This window comes from Anarhichas minor, unplaced genomic scaffold (genome assembly GCF_050575085.1).
Source record: "Anarhichas minor isolate MPS153535 unplaced genomic scaffold, ASM5057508v1 ptg000025l, whole genome shotgun sequence".
In the NCBI taxonomy this organism is placed as follows: Eukaryota; Metazoa; Chordata; class Actinopteri; order Perciformes; family Anarhichadidae; genus Anarhichas; species Anarhichas minor.
The window spans coordinates 8,864,187-8,884,026 of record NW_027466471.1 but is presented as its reverse complement, the minus strand read 5'-3'; the positions used below and the strand labels follow the sequence as shown (position 1 = coordinate 8,884,026).

Genomic DNA, 19,840 nt, shown 5'->3' with positions numbered 1-19,840 from the left:
TACCGATAGCAAAGTGTGTTCCTCTTAGGTCAAACTCTCCTTTAACTCTTGCACACTTCAGAGTGATGTAACATTGGGCTGGGTTAACGGGCCCTTTAAGTCGTTAGCAAAGAGCATTAATGAGCCTAGTGCTTAGAAGCCCCCTGCAGACTTAAGAATGTCTGATGTTGAGGGGATGAGGGCACTAATTCTCCAAAGTGCCCAAATAAGTAGAGGATTAGCAAAGCCTTCCATTAGCCAAAAGCCTTGATGATGCTAAGCTAATGCGCTACAGCTAGACTAGAGCAAGGCGGATGAAACGTTAGTTAGCACGACTGCTATAATAGGGATGTGGAATAAAGTAGATCAAGTAGCTTATGATACATGACTGGCTTATTCGGCTCAAGTATTCAGAGAAATGCAGACGTGCATGTGCAGACTCAAAATGCATTCATACTTTAATGTACGCACATAAGTAGGTGCACCTCCCCACACACCCACAGACGTACCTTTGCTCAAACATGAAGGTAGATCTGTAGATAGAAGATGAATCCTGGGCTCATTGGTTTGAAGAAGAATGACCATGACTAAGCAGTATGCTGAGACTTGGGGAAGTTTAATCATATATTGTTACACTTTAATTAATTCCTCAAAATGTGGACTTGCACAATGGGCAGAGAGATTGAAACTGCTTTAGCTTCCACTCATTAATCATCGACATCAATGGTTGCCTGAAATAACCCTTTAGCTATTCCTAAAGAGGGGAATTGTTCCAAACAATGTATTGCCAATTAATTACAGAATTGACTTGATTGACAACTGTAACCAACTAACCTTATAAACTGTACCTTTTTGAGTGGACCAGCTCCGGCATGACTTTAATCTTGTGCGTTAGGCTTTTTTTGTCCACATGTGCTCGGTGTTCAAGACAATGAATGTATCTTGAACAGATGAATGAATATAGTTTAAGGGTGACTTGTACATCCTAAAAGTCACCAATCATAATTGAATCAGTAATGCTTGAACTATGTGATTGAACAACATGCAATTACAGGAAGCAGACACCACATAGTGCCTCATTAATACGCAGACAAACACACACATGTCACGATTTGACTATTCATCCTCACAAACCACTTTGAAATCCAACTCATTAGGTTGTTTTCGTACAAACCAGTTGACACAGTAGACGTTGTCATATTGTATAGCTCTTATGTTCTCTCTCTCTCTCACACACACATGCACACATACGATGTTTTATTCTGCTTTTCTCAGCATTATGAATCTGTCTCCTCAAGCTTTTCTTTGTTGTTAACTTTCTTTCTTTTCTCTAGCTTAGTTTGTGCAGTGTCGACAGAGTGGTCTGTGTGGCATTATACTGTTCAAGCTGACTGTGTGTGGTTTAGATTGTGCTTTCTTGCCATTTTACCATTTGAGTGTGTGTGTGTATATCTGTGTCTTTGTCTTCACTGTACTGGCCACAGAGCTCCAAACAAATAGGGGGCAGCATTTCACCTCTACTACTGAGTCTATACGATCTCAATTTACTCTCATCAGTTACATAAAAAAGCCAACTATTAGTTAACAGCAGGGCAAGAATTTGCAAAATTAGACTTGTGCCGCAGCTCCGGCTGTGTAGCAACTTGAATTCAGGCAGTGCAAACCCCATCACCAGAGTGGTTTTCTCGTTTCTACCACTATGGATTTAATCCAATAAACAAACTATCAACTATCCTTGGGGCACATCTACTTCTTTATCCTCTCATTGTGGACTGAGGGGATGACAGGACAGTACAGATCTAGCTGGGTAGAATGTTAATTTCAGTACATGTCTCTGCAACACAATGTAGACATCTTGTCATAATGCCATTGTCAACACTGTAACATTCTGTTGATCGTGTTTGTTCATCTTTTGGAATGTTTTAAACTTAAATTCTGGCCAGATGTCACACATTGCCCTCTTAAACTTTTTTACCCACTTGTTTTTGTTTTACCCACTGACTCTGTGTCAAGTTTTAAGTCAGCTAGAAGTGAAATAAACACCTAATATTTGTGCTTAGCATTCAGTGAATGGCGCAGTGAGTAGCAGCATGGGAGCAGAAGTGACGGATGAAACAAGATGGACGAGGGACAGAGAAAATGGACAAGAACTAAGAGCAACATGTGATTGTCCATGTGGGTGAAAGTAATGGAAGAGCAGATTGTGGGAGGCAAAGAAGTGTGCAAAAAAAATAGAGTGATGAAGAGGCCATGAATGGAAAGATAGCTGGAGTGGGGGCAGGAAAGAGGATAGGTGGTTGTTTGTGTTGCCTTGAGGGATAACAAAAGATGTGGGAGAGAACGGCTGGTGAGTAAAGATGCTGGAATGGAAAAGGTGCTGGAGAGGGATGTTAGGCAGGAGGTGGAAGAGGAAGGCAGATGACTCCAAATTGAGGACAGTGTACAACATTCAGTTGCGCTCTGAGGCAACTAAAATACAAATCACTGCAAGACTGCAGCTTTGAAATGATTGGGGCTGAAAGGTAAGCACTCAGAGGGGCTGTTTTGGACAAGAGGGGAGATAACGGGAGAGGGTAGGAGGTAGAGGTGTTTTTGACAGCACAAGAGGTGTAGGGAGGATGAAAAGTGGAAGTGAGGAAAAAGGAGGTGAATTAAGCATAGAAAGTGTATACAGAGCAGAGGAGCATTTAGACAGTGGAGCACAAACAACTGGGGGGGGATTGTGGAAAGTCTCTCTGCCAAGAAGGGCATCTTTAACAACATGGTTTTATAATACAACTATGAATACACTTGTTATAAAAGCATACTTTAATAGTGTTCTGTAATGTACTGCTTCATACCGTGTTATTGCTCATGAAGCAGCCTGGAGGTCAATCAATAATGTGGACACATGCTTCACTCCAGGCCAAAGACTTTGATTCAATAGCTAGAATAGTGCTTGGCAAAAAAAGCAAAGCATGCTCTGCACCAAGTGTTTTGGTGATGCAGTCATGCTACAGTATAGCAATTCACATCATATCAAGACTCGGCTTGAAACGAGAGTGCTTTCAGGCTCGTGAAAGCTTGCCTGTATTTATAGACAATAGAGTAGTGCAGAAAAAACTCTCTTTTTGTGCTATAGGTAGTTGTATTACATGTAGCCTACTGTGCTGCCATGTACCTTTACCGTATGTATATTTCGTAATTTTTCCTGTCTGTCTGTTTCTTTAGTCTTCAAAATGACAATGTACACGTAAAAACAAGCAGGAAAAACTCACTGACAACTGCCCCATCTCTTTAGTTGGTGCTGCAGTGTGGTGACCTGTAGAATAATAATTATTTGCCTTAGTGCACCCTTACCATGAATAATTGCTGTGATCAAAACTGTGACTTGGTACTGCCCACAGCCGTAACAGATATTCTTTTACCACTGCTGTGTCTTCATCGAAGCATAATTCCCTGTTTATGCTTTGCAAAATAACATGTTCCTCTTTTGTTTTCCCCCCTCCTCTCTCTGCTGCCTCCCTCCCCTCCATCCAGCCTGTGAGCTGATGAACCGTGGTATCCTGGCTCTGGTCAGTTCAATTGGCTGCATGTCTGCGGGCAGCCTCCAGACTCTGGCCAATGCCATGCACATCCCCCACCTCCTCATCCAGCGCTCCCCGGCGGGAACACCTCGCTCCACCTGCCCACCAACCAGTCGCATCCCTGGAGCAGATGACTACACCCTATCGGTCCGCCCACCCGTCTATCTCAATGAGGTCATCATGCAAGTGGTGTCTGAGTACAGCTGGCAGAAGTTCATCCTCTTCTATGATTCTGATTTTGGTAAGGAAATCTGTCTGTCTGCCTGTGTGTGTGTGTGTGTGGATGTGTGTGTGTGATTAGGATTGTAATTTGGAACACTTATATTGGAAGCAATACAATACATTAGTTTATAAATGAATACATTCAACTATGTAAGGTATCTTAACCACACCAAATCACATGACTAGTGTCAAAAAATGAGATGGCCTATTATGATTATGTGGAATAACATACTGAATGAAATCAATGTTAAAAATTGATATACAGATAACAAGAGTCGACTAGCTGCCTTTCTATGACGTAGAGTGCGGTGAAGAGTCCTAGAGCACACAGACTATCAAGCCAGAGTGCACTAACTGTAGCCTGGGCAGCAATATACAGTCAGAATGATGGAACTGCACAGCCAAAGTGTGTTTTGGCTTGGTTATTAGGTCAGTTTTGTTAGTGAAGATTTAAAGAGCTGAAAATTTGCAAAAATTACACATTTCTGTGGCATATTTTTTTTTTCATATAATAGAACAGATGTCAGAAAGTCAGATAGAGGTTATAACTCAATTTTGATCAAATGTGAAATGACTGTGCTTTGCATTTGTAGGGCAATAGTAGGTCTATGAAACTGCTCGAATTTATCTAACGTAACAGTATCAATGGTTTCTCATTATGGTAGGACATTAGAGAGCTAATCGATGTATGGTTAAGTCAGAAACACTGCTTTCTCTCTTTTTTTCTCTCCTTTCTCTCCTTTCTCTCTCTCTCTCTCTCTCTCTGTCTTTCTGTCAAAACAAACAGACACGGACATGCGTATGCATATGACATATGTATATTTATGCATCTTTATGCTGGTGACACATCCGTCTGCCTGTGTGTGTGTATGCTGTCTCATTTCACCCTGCTTCTCCATCTCTTTCCATCTGTCCGCCCTCTCTCTTTCCAGTCCATTAGCTCTAACATTAGACTAGAAGCATCATATGTCCCTTTTATAAAGTACAACTTTGTTTGTGCAGTGTCTGAGCTTCTTTTAACAGAAATATCACGTTGCTGTTTTCTGTGGACATAGGTGAATTCATAATGTGTAGGTGTGCATGCGGTCTGTTACGTATTGTGTCCTTTATATGGTCCAACCTTCTTGATTGCTTGGCGAGGAGCCTCTCTTGTGAGCTAGGATCCTGAACTTAATCAGACTCACACAAAGCACGTACCCTGTCAGTTTACGCCATCACACTGCCTCATTCTGTGTAAAGTTAATTCAACTCTGAGTCATAAAGGGATGCACACTGCCGGTGCACCGCTCCCAAGGGGTTGAAACTTAAAAGCATCTTGCATTTTGGATCACACCCCGATGAGTGATGTCTGAGCAGGTATTTTGCAAGCTGATGGAAAACACTAGCTGTGACATCACTCATCTGTGGGTGGACAGAAATCTAACAGGCCTAAGCCTATAGACAGCAGTGTAATAATTTCTTGCCCGAGGTGATTCAGTGTTGATTTAATCCATATAGCGGGGCTTCATCTCACTCATTGTAGTCAATTAACACCATTAATGTGTTGTTTGCATTGATCTCCAATGGGATATCTCTGCAGCGGAATTGTTTTTGCAATACGCTCTGCAGGCTCCAGCTCAATCTTCCGAGGCTTTAAAGCATTGTATTGGTGTATTTAATATGCACTCTAGCTGGTGAGCTCTACCAAGCAGTTTATATTGGATGAATATTGAATAGTGGCTGATGTGGCCCTTCTGGAAGTGCTAGTAGCACACTGCAGATGTCAGTGTAGTAAACGAGATGGTTACATAAACCCTAATATACTCTTGGCATTCAATCAGTAAATTAATAGTAGGTCGAAGAATACAATAACACAGTTACTAAGTACTATAGTGCTGCTCTGTGTGTATGTTACACTGTTGGCATAGAGCCTGGTAACTTTTGCATATTAAGTACTTTGACAGAACAATTGTCAATCTGACCCATGATGAATGGTGTGGTGAGAGCCCAAGTGCTGCACGGGCAACAATGTAGTGTCATACGTCCAAAAAATGTATGAAGAAATCGTAGAGAGACAATAAGAACATATTTGCATGAGAATTTTAAGCAGTATCTTGTCCATCACTGCCTTTCCTCATATATTGAAATCTGAATCAACTGATTTGGTTTCTGGCTTTTTTTCTTCTGCACCAAAGGTCTCCATGAATTCAACTTCTTTAGAGTTAACAACAGATATATGCATGCCTGTTGGGAAAAGGCTTTAGCTGTGACATTAACGTAACCCTGATCAAGACTGAAGGAACAGCATTTTTTCACCAAGCTAGACAACCTTTAATCGACTCTAAAATGTGTCCCCAAATGGGGTATAGTTAAAAAAAATATCTACACAACAGACCCCATACACACACACACACACACATGTTTGCACCCCACTTAAATCCCTCCTTCCCCTCTGTGCTCTGTGACCACTGATTCAGCACATGGATCCTTTGGGTTTTGGCAGTGATGTTCTCTCAGCCACAGAAGGCCCTTTAAAGATATCACCATTGTTCCCTAATGGCCTCACCCCCTGTTGAAGGAGAGAGGGGAGAGAGAAAGAGCGCAAAAGAGAAGAGAGAGAGAGAGAGACAGAGATGGCCTTTTAAGATGATAGCAATGTTCCCAAAAGGCCTCGTCTCTGTACAAGGAGAGTTCTTTAGAGAACAGACAGCCGAGTGTGTCCTCTCAAATGAAGCTTCGGTGCAACTATTGTCAACTCTAGTGGTGCGTTCCGGACACTGAGAACACAAGTTTTCTCTTTATCTTTCTTTCTCTCCTGCCGCAGTTTATCTCTCTCCCTCCATATTCCTTTCTGTCATTCTTCTTTTCTGATTTCTGCTCCGTTTTCTCTTTCACTTCTTTTCAGTCTGTCCTCGGGTGTCTTGTATTCACACTGACATTTTTAAAATGAGAGTGACAAGTTACTGTTACCTGCTGAGTGACCTTGCCCATAATGTCTTGGCCAGGTCTCCCTTGAAAAAGAGATGTTTAATCTCAATGGGACTCACCTGGTTAAATAAAGGTTTAAATAAAAAAATTAAAAAATACAGTCAAAACCAAAGCAACACAGGCCTTGTTGAGCAAATGTGGGAAGTGCCACTTAGTGTTAACAACACTGTTGACATTAAGGTGATTTGTTTGGTTTTGCTTTTAGCCAATGACAAGAGGGGCCTGAGGCACAATAGTAAAAGGTTATACCGAACGGAAGTGCCGTTTTAAAATTGGGAGGCTTGTTAGGTTGCCAGCTTTTTTTAATGAGAGAACAATAAAAGTGCTGATATTTTGGACAAGTATACTTTGTTTGATAAAAAGTAATGTGAGTGAAATGATGAAAGACCTCAAAGGTTCTCTATATGAATATGAATATAGCAGCAACACACTATTGTAAAAATATATCAGAGTGATGGCGTCCTGATTAGATAATGAAGTCACTCTTCCTCTTTGTGTGTTATAATGCGAGCTTATCTGTGCTTTGTTTACATAGCCGGCTCAGTTGTGCCCCACTGGCTGGCTGATAGCCGCTGCTCTGCACTGTGCCCATTCGGCGGTTAAAGCTGATAATGCTGTTCAGACGGTTGCAGTTTTGCGGAAGCGTAGTGTCCCCCCCCCCACAGGATAACACCTGTCAGCACCGTTGCCGTTATTTGCGGCTGTTCGTATTGTTAGAACTGTTAGCAGCTCGCAGCTAACTGTGTGGAGGCAATCCCTCATTCATAGATTTGCTCTGAATTTGTGTAGAGAATCTTTAACTAGTATTAGTTGTAAACGTTTCACTATAAGCGAAAGTACTGCATATAATGATGTGAGAAGCGTAGCAGTTCTGTGTCTTTAGATTGGAACAAACAACCAATCTAAACATTAAATGCATTCACATGGGATACAGCTAATCTCCTCTAAAAGACGATATGGGTCAAATATTGGCTAACTTGGTCAATGTAGCAACAGCCACTCATGCCTGCTGTGCATCACCTGCATGTCTACTCTAGTTATACATATTTTACCAGAAGTGTATACATTAAATATGAAATCAACATGATAAAGTGGTGCCCACCTCAGGAGGATACCATTCATACCAGGCCCTGTTTGTCATAATGCAGTTCATATAGTATGATGCAGTGTCCTGGGTCTGTGCCATGTGCTGAAAGTGTGGATTAGAGTTCCTGCTGTAACCCATTTTCATGGTTATTAAACTTGTCTCTGTCACCTTGCATAGTGCTGCCTAATGAAGCATGTTAATAGTTTTAAAACAAAAATCCATACCTTGAAATATACTTCCCTCCTATCTTTAAACTCCCTCCTAACAATTTGCTCATTAGTGAGTAATGGCCCAGATGAGAACAATGAAAGACTCCTCTTGTTCCCCTTCTTTCTTTCTCCCCATCACACAGGGAAAAGTGTGAAAAGGCCAACACCTGATCTTATAGGTTCATACAAAGAGTAAGAGTGTACCGTATTGTGCTCGCTGATGTTACAGTGAAGAGTGTCACCTCACCTTGTTGTGTCTGCTCCTTTATAGAGGTGGAAAGAAATTACTTGACAGGGCAGATATAGGTGAAAAATGTAATGGGGAAAAGGGTAATAACAAAAAGAAGAATACAATGAAAAAGAAAAAGAAAGAAATGCCATTGAATACAGAAATGTTTCATGCATATAGGGCAAAAAAGTCTAATATGTTGTTGCTAAATAAGAGAATGGAATGGAAAATGAGATTTTTTCATCTTAAATTGATCACACACTTTTTAAGACTTGATGAAAAAAATGTAATGAAATTGGAAATGCCAAGTTTTCACCTTACAAAGACTCATTGTAGGTAAACTCCCAGCGTGCGTTTGATCTCGTTAAAGGCTACATAGAGAAAAGACATTCAGCAGAGAACAGGAGAGTGTTTGGGGCAGGATACGTCTGGGATTTTTTTCATTTTCTTTCAAATGCCTTGACTTTTACTGAATGCCGAGATTTTAAATGTGACATGAAGATATTGATCACTTTCCCTTACTTCTTAAAAATGTATTAAAAATCACCTGTTTAACACACAGGAAATGTGAGACATACAGTAGTCAAATGCACAGTCCCCATTCTCATGGTTCAAATTTAACATAAACTTATAATATTTAGGAGCAAACACAAAAGCTGAGCAATTTTATTGATTTATTTCTTTAAAAAAAATAGGAAACAGTTTTGTCCAGCTTGATTTTCTGAAGCAATATTTAGTCTTAAGTTGAAAGGTACAAACCTATTACGTCACACCACCAATCTTTTGCGCCGAAAAAGAAAGAAGGGTTAATGAGCCCAACCTCTGCAAATCTATTGGCCTCATGGATGTTGGTTTGGACCTTACAGTGACATGCCATGTTTGAACCATATCTGCACTGCAGGAGACAAAATGGAGTAACGGAGGGAAAATAGGAGAGACGACAATATGAAGTCGCTTCTAGAGACAAGGGAAAGAGAACAAGGAATGATGAGAGATAGATGCATAGATGTATATCTGTTTTTTAACGATAGTGAAGCCCAGAGATGCCGCAGGGGGGAAAGCTGGTGGGAGGTGAAAGAGAAGGTGAAAAATACATAAAAGCTGCGGCAAGAGAGACGTGGGAAAGTTGATAATAAAGGCAGATTCAGAAGAATGGAGGCAAACAGGAACACTCAGGAGCCAAACACCAAAGGTCTACAAGCTTTATAAAGGGAGGACATGTCTTACTTTGTCTCCTCCAGAGTAAAATCGTTCAGAGAGCAAGACAGAAAAAGAGATAAAAATGATGTGAATATATAAGGGAAAACAGAAACAGCAAAGCAGAGAGGGGTAAGGGACATGGATCTAAAGGCATAGCAGATTTGGTAGGGCAGAGAAAAAGGCAGCCAGGAAAGCAGATAAACAGAAAAACAACTGAAAAGGGTGTAAAACCTTTTACAAACGTGACCCTGGATTAGCAGTTTACATCCTTGGAGGGCACTGGAGGGGAAATGCCCTTTGTAATGAGAGAGAGAGAGAGAGAGAGAGAGAGAGAGAGAACAGGATTAAATAGAGGTACGGCAGGTGCCGTGGTATACCTCAGAATTTGCTGTCAGAGCAGACACAATTCCAGTATTGTTTGAAGCTGTTTTTTCAAACAGACATTGGAACCAGAATACAACGCGTCCAGTGGTCGCGTGGGTGTTATAATCCCAGAGCACTTGTTTTGGATGGAAATGTGCTTGCGACTAAAATCCTTTAGTACAAGTGAACGATAAGGGTTCTAGTGTTGCATGCAGTTCAGCAATGTCAAAGCAGCCCAGGGCAGAGGCAGGTCCAGATCAAAATAAGGTCATAGGAATAAAAGAAGAAAGAAGGGAGCTGAGGAAAGTTGAGATGAAGTTAGACACATAAGGTATGTGAATGTCAGAGAAGAGGGTGTGTGTGGGGGGTACTACATGCTGGAGAAGATGGGGGAGGTATTGAAGGTGATGCACACCTAAAAGGTGCCAAGCCTTTTATAGAGTGTTGGTTTTTATCAAGTGTTGGTTAAACTCTCTGCAGGGACTCTGGGAATGCAGAGCCTGGAGCGTTGAAAGAAAAAAAAAAAAAGGTATAAGGGAGGAAGAGAAGGAAGGGAAATAAAGCAAGAGTGGTGGATGGCGATAGGCACTTAGATCTAAAGGAATAGGCAATTTAGAGAGCAATAGATAGTTGGGAAGACTAGCGATGCTTCAGGGCCTGAAGCATTTTATTTGCTATTTGAAGGTAAACGTCCTAAGTTTCAGTTCAGATCCCAAGAGCTAGGTCCTTGAACATTTTCAGCCACAACTTCAGCTGATGATTTAATTTTCCAGGCAGGCTTATGAGAAACTGACGGGCATTCCATTCGAGGCTCAGTCCATATTTCAAGAGCCACTGCCTTCGAGCCATACAACAGTGAAATGCCTGAGGCGGGGATAAGGATAGCCAGAGGTAAAGGCTGAGGGGAAAGACAAAGCAAAGGCATACGGGTGTTGGTCTAACAGCAGAACAGGGTGGAGATAGTTAGAGAAACAGATTTCCATAATGCCTCTCTGAAAATGAGGTTTAGTTGCAAATATGGTTCCTTCAATTTTTTTCTCAATTGATATTGCTATTTAATATTGTAAAATAATCATGCTGAACGAGAGTCTGGAGCAGTGGTTATCTGAAGTTAACCTGGCTCATTCCTCTCTAAGAGGCTTTCAAAAAGAACGATTCATTGGCAAATCTTTGAGCACTAATACCTGTCGCTGAAAAAACTAAAAAGGGAGGTAGACAGCAAAAATAATGCTGGAATGTATTACTCCATACCAATTTTTGAACATTGCTCTTAACAATACCTTACACAAGTATAAAAAGAATACAGGTATAAACTCTTCAATGTACTAGCATCTGTTGAAATTACATTTGTACTCTGCTCCCCCCTTTGGCCTCGACCCAAGTTGTTACCCCACTCCTCCCTCAGCTTGACTTGCAACTTGTGAAACTAATACATGTCAGCATGGATTCCATGGAAGCCAAAAAACTAACTTTATGATATGGACAATATGCGATCAAGCTTTATTCCCTGCTCTAGAGCAAGCGTCAGTCATTGGGAAAACTTAGGGTAGCTCTGGTAGTCAAGTTGTTGCGATGGATGGACACTGCCTCTTTCTAAAGTCACTACCAGCTATGCGTGGCTATTCCCCATTAGCTGTCAAACAAACGCTGTAAATGCCTCAGGCAGGGAGAGGAAGGTTGAAACAGAGCAGGAGGTCGGGAAGGAAAAAGGCCTTAAACTGAAAAGTTAGATGTAGAGTTAAAGTGTACAAACCCAAAGTTTGGCATTTCCTTTGTTATTTGATGGTTTGGGAAGACTCACAAGTCAAGCAGAGAGAGGGTCAACTGGGGAGAGGCTCTGACAGACAACCAGGGAGTAACATTGGCTGAAGCTCATTTGCAGATATTTGATTTTTAACTCAGGGGAATCTCCTCTAATACCAGATGTGTTAACACCTCCTTTTGGACTATCCGTTTCATTTCTTCGCTGAGCAAAGTTCATATAGATGTTTCTCCTTTGATATCCTCCCTCTAAACGGGTGTTCTCAGTGCACACTCCAACAAATGATATATTTAGATTCCCTCTCTTTTATTTCCCATGTAAAGGTACATAATGGCCTAAAATCATGTACACTATCTTGACCAGTGATTATATCAAAAGATAATATTTTCTCTTATAGCTTATTTTGGTAATATTTTATGCAGTGGATAACCAAATCATTTAACTGACATTGTGAAAAAATAAAACAAACAAGTTGTAAAGGACAAAATAGGTCATTAAGACTAAGACCACTTAGATAAACTAAGGGAAGGTTCACGGGAATTGCTCATTTTATGAGGTGAGGGTTTGGTTATAAAAACAACAACACTGACTGTCGGTGGGATGCGAACTCAGGTCCCCAGTGTGGAATTGACGGACATCACACATGACACAGAGCCCGCCTTCCAGAGAGGAAAAGCTTGGACTTTACACACTCTCAAAATGAGATTCAGCCCAAGAGAACACAAAGCAAACAAGGGAAACAGAGGGAGGTTTCAGATGAAGAGTCAAGGGAAGAGAGAGGATTGAGGGGAAAGCAAGCAAGGGAGAGTGGATTCGGGGTTTCTGAACACAGACTGAACACAGACGGAGTACCACTGAGCTAGTCGGTACATGCAGGTGAAATCCCCGCATACCGTTGGCTGCTACACTACATTAACTCCAGCTTTTCCTTTGAGCCAGGAAACTGGAGGATAGATGGGATAGAGGGGGAAAGAAGAGAAGCCTGACGAATGGAGGAAAGGGACAAAATGCCTTTTTTAGTTTCACTATAACACTTGAAAAGGTGGGACAAGGTGCATTAAGAAGGTAATCAATGGACATGGATGGGGCTCCATTATTCATTTTGGAAAATGAAGGTAACAAATAGGGATTTTGCAAAAATATACTTTACAACCAACATTGTATACAGAGAATGGATACATTTGAAGAAAACATGACATCTTGTGTTTTTGCACAATTGGGTTTCTAAATTGAAAAAAGAAAACTAGTATGAGAAGTGGTATAGTGTACAGAAGCTGAAGTGAATCAGGGCCATATAGACACTCTAAAAGTTGTTTTTATAAATGTTGCTAAAAACACTTTGGCCGCAGGGAATAGCATGGCAGCAGTCATCTCTATTAGATGAGGATAAAGAGGTGTGGGACTGTGGGGGATGCACAGTATGTCTATCCACGGGAGACTTGGGAGGAGTGGTAGAGTGGTAGAGTAAGGTGACCACTTGGGGGGGAAAAAAGCTGTTGAGGTCATGGTTGATCATGGTGTTAATGGAGCGGTACCGTCTCCCAGAGGAATGCTTCTCGGACAGATGGTTGCCTTGGTGGGCAAGGTCGGTGGAAATTGTACCCGTCTTTTTATCCGCTACGGCGCTCTGAAGTTCCTTGATGGAAAGCAGCTGACAGCCAATGATCCGCTCAGCAGTGGGGAGTGCGTGCTTAAGCCTTGTCGTTTGAACAGCAGGAGGCAGGAAGTCAGCCGAACTCTGAGGGAGGAAATGAGGATGCTTTTGACTGGTAATGTGTAAAATTGGACCAGAATATGTCCACGTTTGAAAGTCAATTACTTTTTCTTTTTTTTCCCTAGTGGTTGTTATAAAACATTCCAATACTGAATATCTCACCTGTAGCTGAACTTTTCTACATTGCTATGGGCAACATTGCCTATCTATTGTAATTAATTACCCTTTTTGCTTTACACTTTTAATATATGTGTGATTGGTGGCAGGGTGTTACGTTATTCATCAACGACGGTTTACAGCCTAAATACATCTGAGCATGTTCCACATTATCTTTAACCAAGTCAAAGATCACGGCTTGCACAAGTTTACAAATACATTTTTAACTGTTTAATCTAGTGAGCGTGATGAGCTGTATTTGGGGAGACAGGTGGGTTTGTGTTTTAAGCTCCTCACAGATTGGAGCAAGGCAAATGTATTAGACATGCTGTACAACCTGGACTATAAGCCAGTATGGAGAAATAATTGATGAGTGCAAATAAAGCCAGAGCGACCCTCTAGTCAATCAGCAGCTAAGCAGACAGGGAGAATGGCTGACAGGTGGACAAACAGGTATAAGGTGACAAAGAGGCCTGTAATACAGTCACTAGAATAGGCAGACATGACATAAAGCAAGGACAAAGTTTACAGACACACAGGCCAATTTATAAAAAACATATTGAGGGAAAACTGGAGTGGCACAAATTATTTTGTAATGTTAAATGCAAATAGGAACAAGCACAATATGCATAAGAATAAGCAACCGAGTTTTCTGCTCTTTGGGGTCTCCACATTATTTAATTTATTCTTGCTCTGTTGAAGAAAGCTTTTTAAATCCGTTGATTTATAAAGCTTTCTACGCATAGCGAACATAAATCAGACACACTGTCTTCGTCAGAGACGGTGTAAAATGTTTACGTAGCTTGGCACCATTGACTATGAATGGCAGTGACGATGCTTTGATAGATATGGAGATTTATGAACTAGGCTTGAATCTGTTTTGACTGGTAAAAGTCTATGTGTACTGTGTTTAAGCAACCATACATATTTGCTTTGGTGTTTATTGATGAGTATAGGAAAGTGAATGTGATTTAGCTTTTATTGGGATGAAAGACAGAGTCATGGTATACTGAAGCACAGACATTGTATTGTTTTTGTGGGTTATAAAAAACCACAGCCTCATTAAACCTCAGTTTAATATCTACTGTATGATCAGTGATGTTTGCTCCTACAGCTGTAAGTAAATGAGGATGTCTGCATCTGCATTTTCAACTGCTTTTTCAACCCCTTCTTACCTTCAACTCGTCAAATAGGCAAAATACGACGCCGTAGCAATAGAGGGAGTTAAGGACAAAGTCAGGTTATGTAGCATAAAGAGCGACAAATTCCGCTTGGGGTGGCGGTCTGGGGTGATGGATGGGTCAAACAAACAGGATTTTCCTCTAGGAGAGCGGTGTTTGTGTCCCATGTCAAACCAAAAATCAATGTTGACTTATTTCAAGTTACGTATCGTTGCTACGTACCTTTACGGAGGTTATTTAGTTTACCACAACGCATTTCTAACGCTGCCTACTTAACATACTGTCACATGTTTTAATTACTTAACATACTTTTCTTAACCCATACCACCATTATGTTATGAAACGTGGAAAACTGGCGCTAGAGGGGGATACCCAAAGCATCATAGTTTGGCACGTCGGGGCCACTGATTAAACTGTGAGCCGCTCAGCCTTTTTTATTACTTTTTTTACAACTGATTCATGTTATGTAGCTCATTAGGAGTCACAGCCCTAGTGATGATGATGGCATTGCCAATGATAATATAGTTAAACAGTAATTATTTCTGCTAATTAATAATAGTAATTAGATCTGAATGGCTTGATAACTCTGTGCTCCTGCACCGATTAGAGCTGTGTTGTTTGGCCATTAAAGATGCCATCTCGTAGTCTCTGTTTGCTCATCTACCTCTCTTATCAGACAAACAAACCAAATACAACAACAATGTCGCGATTATTAGACAAACCGTGAGCGATATGGATACACTGAAAAATGAATGATCATTTTTTTATCAAGTTAAAATGATGCACTCACTCATATGTTGTGCCTCTGAATGCACACGTATGCACAGACAGACACTCGAGTCTGTATCAATTTACAACCCCATCTTAAACAGATTGGGTGCCCAGCTGCTGTCCTCTGGATTGCTGCATGTGTGTATTGTATGTATGTGTCGCTGTGTATATGTTTGGGAGAGGAAAGTGTGAAAGAAAAGAAGTTGCAAGACACTAATCACTTTGCTGTCACGGTCTTCATCGCCGCGTCATGTTGCTGCTGAAAGACTGACAACATTCCCTCTTAATCCTCTCAGTGTGGGAAAAGGTGTCGACGTGACATCTGACACACACAAACTTTTCGGAATGTCTCCCACACTGTCCTCGCTTAACCTTCTGAGCTCTGTGTGCACAGGATTTTTTTTTGTCTTCTTTCTAAATGAATCTCCGTCTGAATCAATGCTGTTGCATGCTGTCTCTCTCCTTAATACGTTGTTAAACCTCCAAAATCCGGCATTGATGCAATCACACCATCGCCTCAGCCCTGTGGCCCCTTAACAAGTCTAATCAATCCTGTTAATTGCTCAGTCAAGACACTGGCAATGACGACAGTGTCATCCGTTTTCCATATCAAATACATCATTAGGTAGTTGCTTTACATAACCACTTTACATAACCACACTCGCACACACTCACACACACACACACATCATCCGATCATTAGCAGTGGTCTCAACCAAAGTGCCTTAATTAGGATTACCTTGACCTGCAATGTAGCTCATTAAGAATAAAGGAGTCCAGGCAGTAACATTACTGACACAAGCATTGTGGTTTTTTATCATACAGAAATAACTCTTAAAATAGATAATTACAGTGGCTTGGTGCTTTTATCTAAAACTCTTGACGAGTTATTTGTTCTCTTAGTGTCCCGGTAGGAATATGCATGTACTGTATAGTGGCTTCAGCAAATATGGGACACTTTTGGCCCTGTTCTACTGTAACAGCACAGATACTAGATAGATATTCAACACAACAACAAATCCCTGTTCCTGTCTAATTGAAGTTCAATTGATAAAGGAAAGTTCTTGCTTTTTTTCTGTCACATAACTACAGTATTAAAGAATCCATACAAGACTGAAAACAATCTGGATTGGGAGAAATGTTAAAAGTTAAAATGCGTCACATCTGGTTGACCAATATGAGATCTAGATTTAAGAACATTCCGTACACACTCCTTTCTTGCATTTCTGAATTTTACAATACAGATGCTTACATGTATTCAGTGAACTGGTCAAGGTTGTTTAGCCATTAGGGAACATAAACATCAATATTACTTTTTCATCTTCAATTATCATTTTGATTTAGCAGTAATGAAGCTGGGTGTCATCAGCATAGCAGAAATAGCAATCTTATGTTTTTGAAGGATTTAAGCAAAAGGAAGAACTTTTTTAAAAGAAAAGACGATGACAGGTCACAGACCAGAGCCCTCACGAGATACCAGCTTCACCAATGACAAGTGGGAATTAAAGGACCTAAATGGATTTAAATGGGTTTATTGGCAGAAATGGAATAAAGAATGTATAGCTATGTTGTTATTTATGCACAAAGACCTAAAACTAAGAATCGTTGTATTTTTGTTAGCTTAGAATGAGACCTTCATATCTACATAGAGAGCGCCACTTCAAGAAGTCTGCCGTGTTGCACTGCCATGTTTCTACAGTAGCTCAGAACGGACAAACCAAACACTGGCTCTAGAGGGCCTTTTGCATTTTTATGTCACTTGAAGGCCACCATAGTTCTTCGACATTAAGGGGTGAGCAGAGGGGTATTCAGTTTGTTGCAATCTGCAGCCTTACAGCTATTTGCCACTTGATCATACACAAAGATGTTGTGTTCAATTGCATTCAAAAAAGTTCGGTGCCACTAGAAAAAGTTAAAATGTGTTCACTTGTGCTTGTTGTTCTTATGTATGTCCCTGTTAACACCAACCAGAAAACAACACGCATACATGGAAATACTCATACTGCGTACTCAATACAATTGTACACACATGTGTACATGAATTGGGACAGACATGGTCAAAGATTTACAGTCATATGTTTGGCTTAGGTTAGAAATCTATACATGCACGCCAGTGGCGGCTGCTGATTCAAAAAATCAGATTTTACACTAGTTTGCTACACTACTTATTTATCTTACAGTGGGAGCATCCTCCATGCTGTGCAGCCATTGCAGCAATCGTTGCCCATACCAGGGTGAGCGGAATACAGCCGCACGTCGGACCACAGCACGCCGCCTTAGTCCAAGTACCTCGGTACTGCTCAATAACAAAGGGAAACGAAAATTTGGGTTCAATGAATAGTTTTGCAGTTTGCACGTTAAAAGGTATTTTTTAATATGCCATCTATCACTTTACTGCCAGTTAATCACACTCAAGGTAAATACAGTGGTAGTGAATTTGTCCTTTGTTATTGATAGTGTTGTCTATCAATATCAATAGACCTCAGTATCTACATCAATCGACCTAAAGGTCAAAAAACATGCCTCTTATTTTGGATGAGTCACCAACATATGCTTTTGTTTTCATGTCTATGTGTTTGTAAGAGATGGCAAGTCTACAGAATGCTTTGTATATTTAAGTTTCTAGAAGACAAAAGCATTCAGCACTGACGGGGGGCGTAGTGCTGACAACAAAAGCCTTAGCTCAGATTAATACAAAGGATAGCATTTGAGTAATACAAATGCACTGATAGCCAAGAATCACTGCCAGTAGGAGCTCATGAATTGAGATATTTACTGAACCTCTTCATCACCTACAGCAGTGAATATGGTGTCAAGTGATCAGTGATGTTCTCAATGTTTGTGTGGGAGCAGGTGTATGTCTGTATGTCTCTCTACCTTTACTTGTTTTTTTTTCGAAATACTTTCATATAGAGACACATGTTTAACTCTACCTCCCTTTTTCATAGATATCCGTGGGATTGAGGATTTCCTGGACCGGACCTCTCAGCATGGAATGGACGTTTCCCTTCAGAAGGTGGAATCCAATATCAACATGATGATCACAAGTCTGTTCAGAACATTGCGCGTGGAAGAGCTGCATCGCTACAGGGATACACTACGCAGAGCCGTGCTGTTCATGAGCCCGGCCACTGCCAAGGCTTTTATCACTGAGGTAAGGAGGGTGTTTTTTGTTCCCAAGTTTTCTGTGTAATGGGGAAAGTAACAGTAACCGTAGTTCAAGCTTTTCTCACCCGATATTTTTCATTTAAAGATACGGTAAGGAGCTGGTTAAACAGTCTCAGTTTAGTGCTGATGCCTCTATACGACCTGCATAAGGAAACAAGACCATCAGCAAAATTACTGTTTGTATATAGTTATTCTTATTGCTCATCATCGGTGCCACTGGGTTAGACTTGCAAAATCACAAGAAATCATGTAGGTTCACCGGAAATCCTTCAGCTCAGACTCCACCGGGTCCTCCGGCAGCGACCAGCCCTCAGCAGACAGACACAGATCTTGCTTCACTGCCGCCTTCGATCTGCGGTCCGAGCTCTGGCGGGCGGTGGAGAGTTCCACGCCCGGCAAAAGCCGCTTCACATCCTGCCAGGAGTAGAGCTTCGCCTCTCTGCTTCACTGAAAGCCAACCCAGACACCACGCTGCTGCAGGCCAAGGCCGTATTGTTCGGCATGCTGAAGGCACGGGAGAACCAGAACCAGGACTGAGTGTCGGACCCTTCTGCAGTAAAATGAGAATTTATCTAAAGGTCTATCCGCTTTTGTCCACAGGGACCGCCAAAATCAACACAAGATTAAAGTTCATCTTAGTAGCTTTAAAAAACTCTCGCAGCCCTATTTATTGAGAGGTTAGCATGTCTGATCTAAATCCTGCGAGAGAGCAAGCTAGAGTCAATCAGTGTCAAGTCAGTATTGATGGTATACAGCACAACTTACATTGAAACATTATATTTATGTTAGAATATGTGTGTTTAACTACTCCCTTCCCACACACACACACACACACACTTCCCCACCCCCTCCTGTCATGCTCCTTATCTCTGCAGAAGAAGACAATTAGTGGAGTTCCTTTTGCTCTTATACATAAATGATATGGAGGTCATGGTTGAAAGCAATAGGCTCTAGCATTAGTTATGAATTTATAATTTGAAGTGATAGGATGGGGCTTAATCCCATGTGTCATGTTCTCATCTCAGTTTAATTAAAAGTGACCTCAGAAAGAGCAATCACAATCTAATTTGGCTGGAGGCGTGACAGGGAGGGGGGTGCAAGATGGGGTGTTATTATGTGTCTTTGAATGTGTATGCGTCAGTATTTGTGTATGAGCAGGTTCCTGTGTGTTTGTAGTCTTAGCGATGTAAGTGTTGCATGGAAAAACACTGAAGTCGGTACACTGTGCCGGCCAGAGGACGACGATAATGTGCCTCAAGGTTTCAC

At 41.1% G+C, this 19,840-nt stretch overlaps 1 protein-coding gene across 1 annotated transcript in view; it reads left to right on the top strand.

Annotated features, from left to right (window-relative positions):
• grid2 (glutamate receptor, ionotropic, delta 2) overlaps window positions 1–19,840 on the top strand; it is a 425,055-nt gene that overhangs the window by 243,236 nt on the left and 161,979 nt on the right. The window contains exons 3-4 of the mRNA XM_076099476.1: window positions 3,499–3,786; window positions 18,355–18,560. Of these exons, the coding sequence (XP_075955591.1) occupies window positions 3,499–3,786; window positions 18,355–18,560 (494 nt within the window). The remainder of the gene's footprint in view (window positions 1–3,498; window positions 3,787–18,354; window positions 18,561–19,840) is intronic.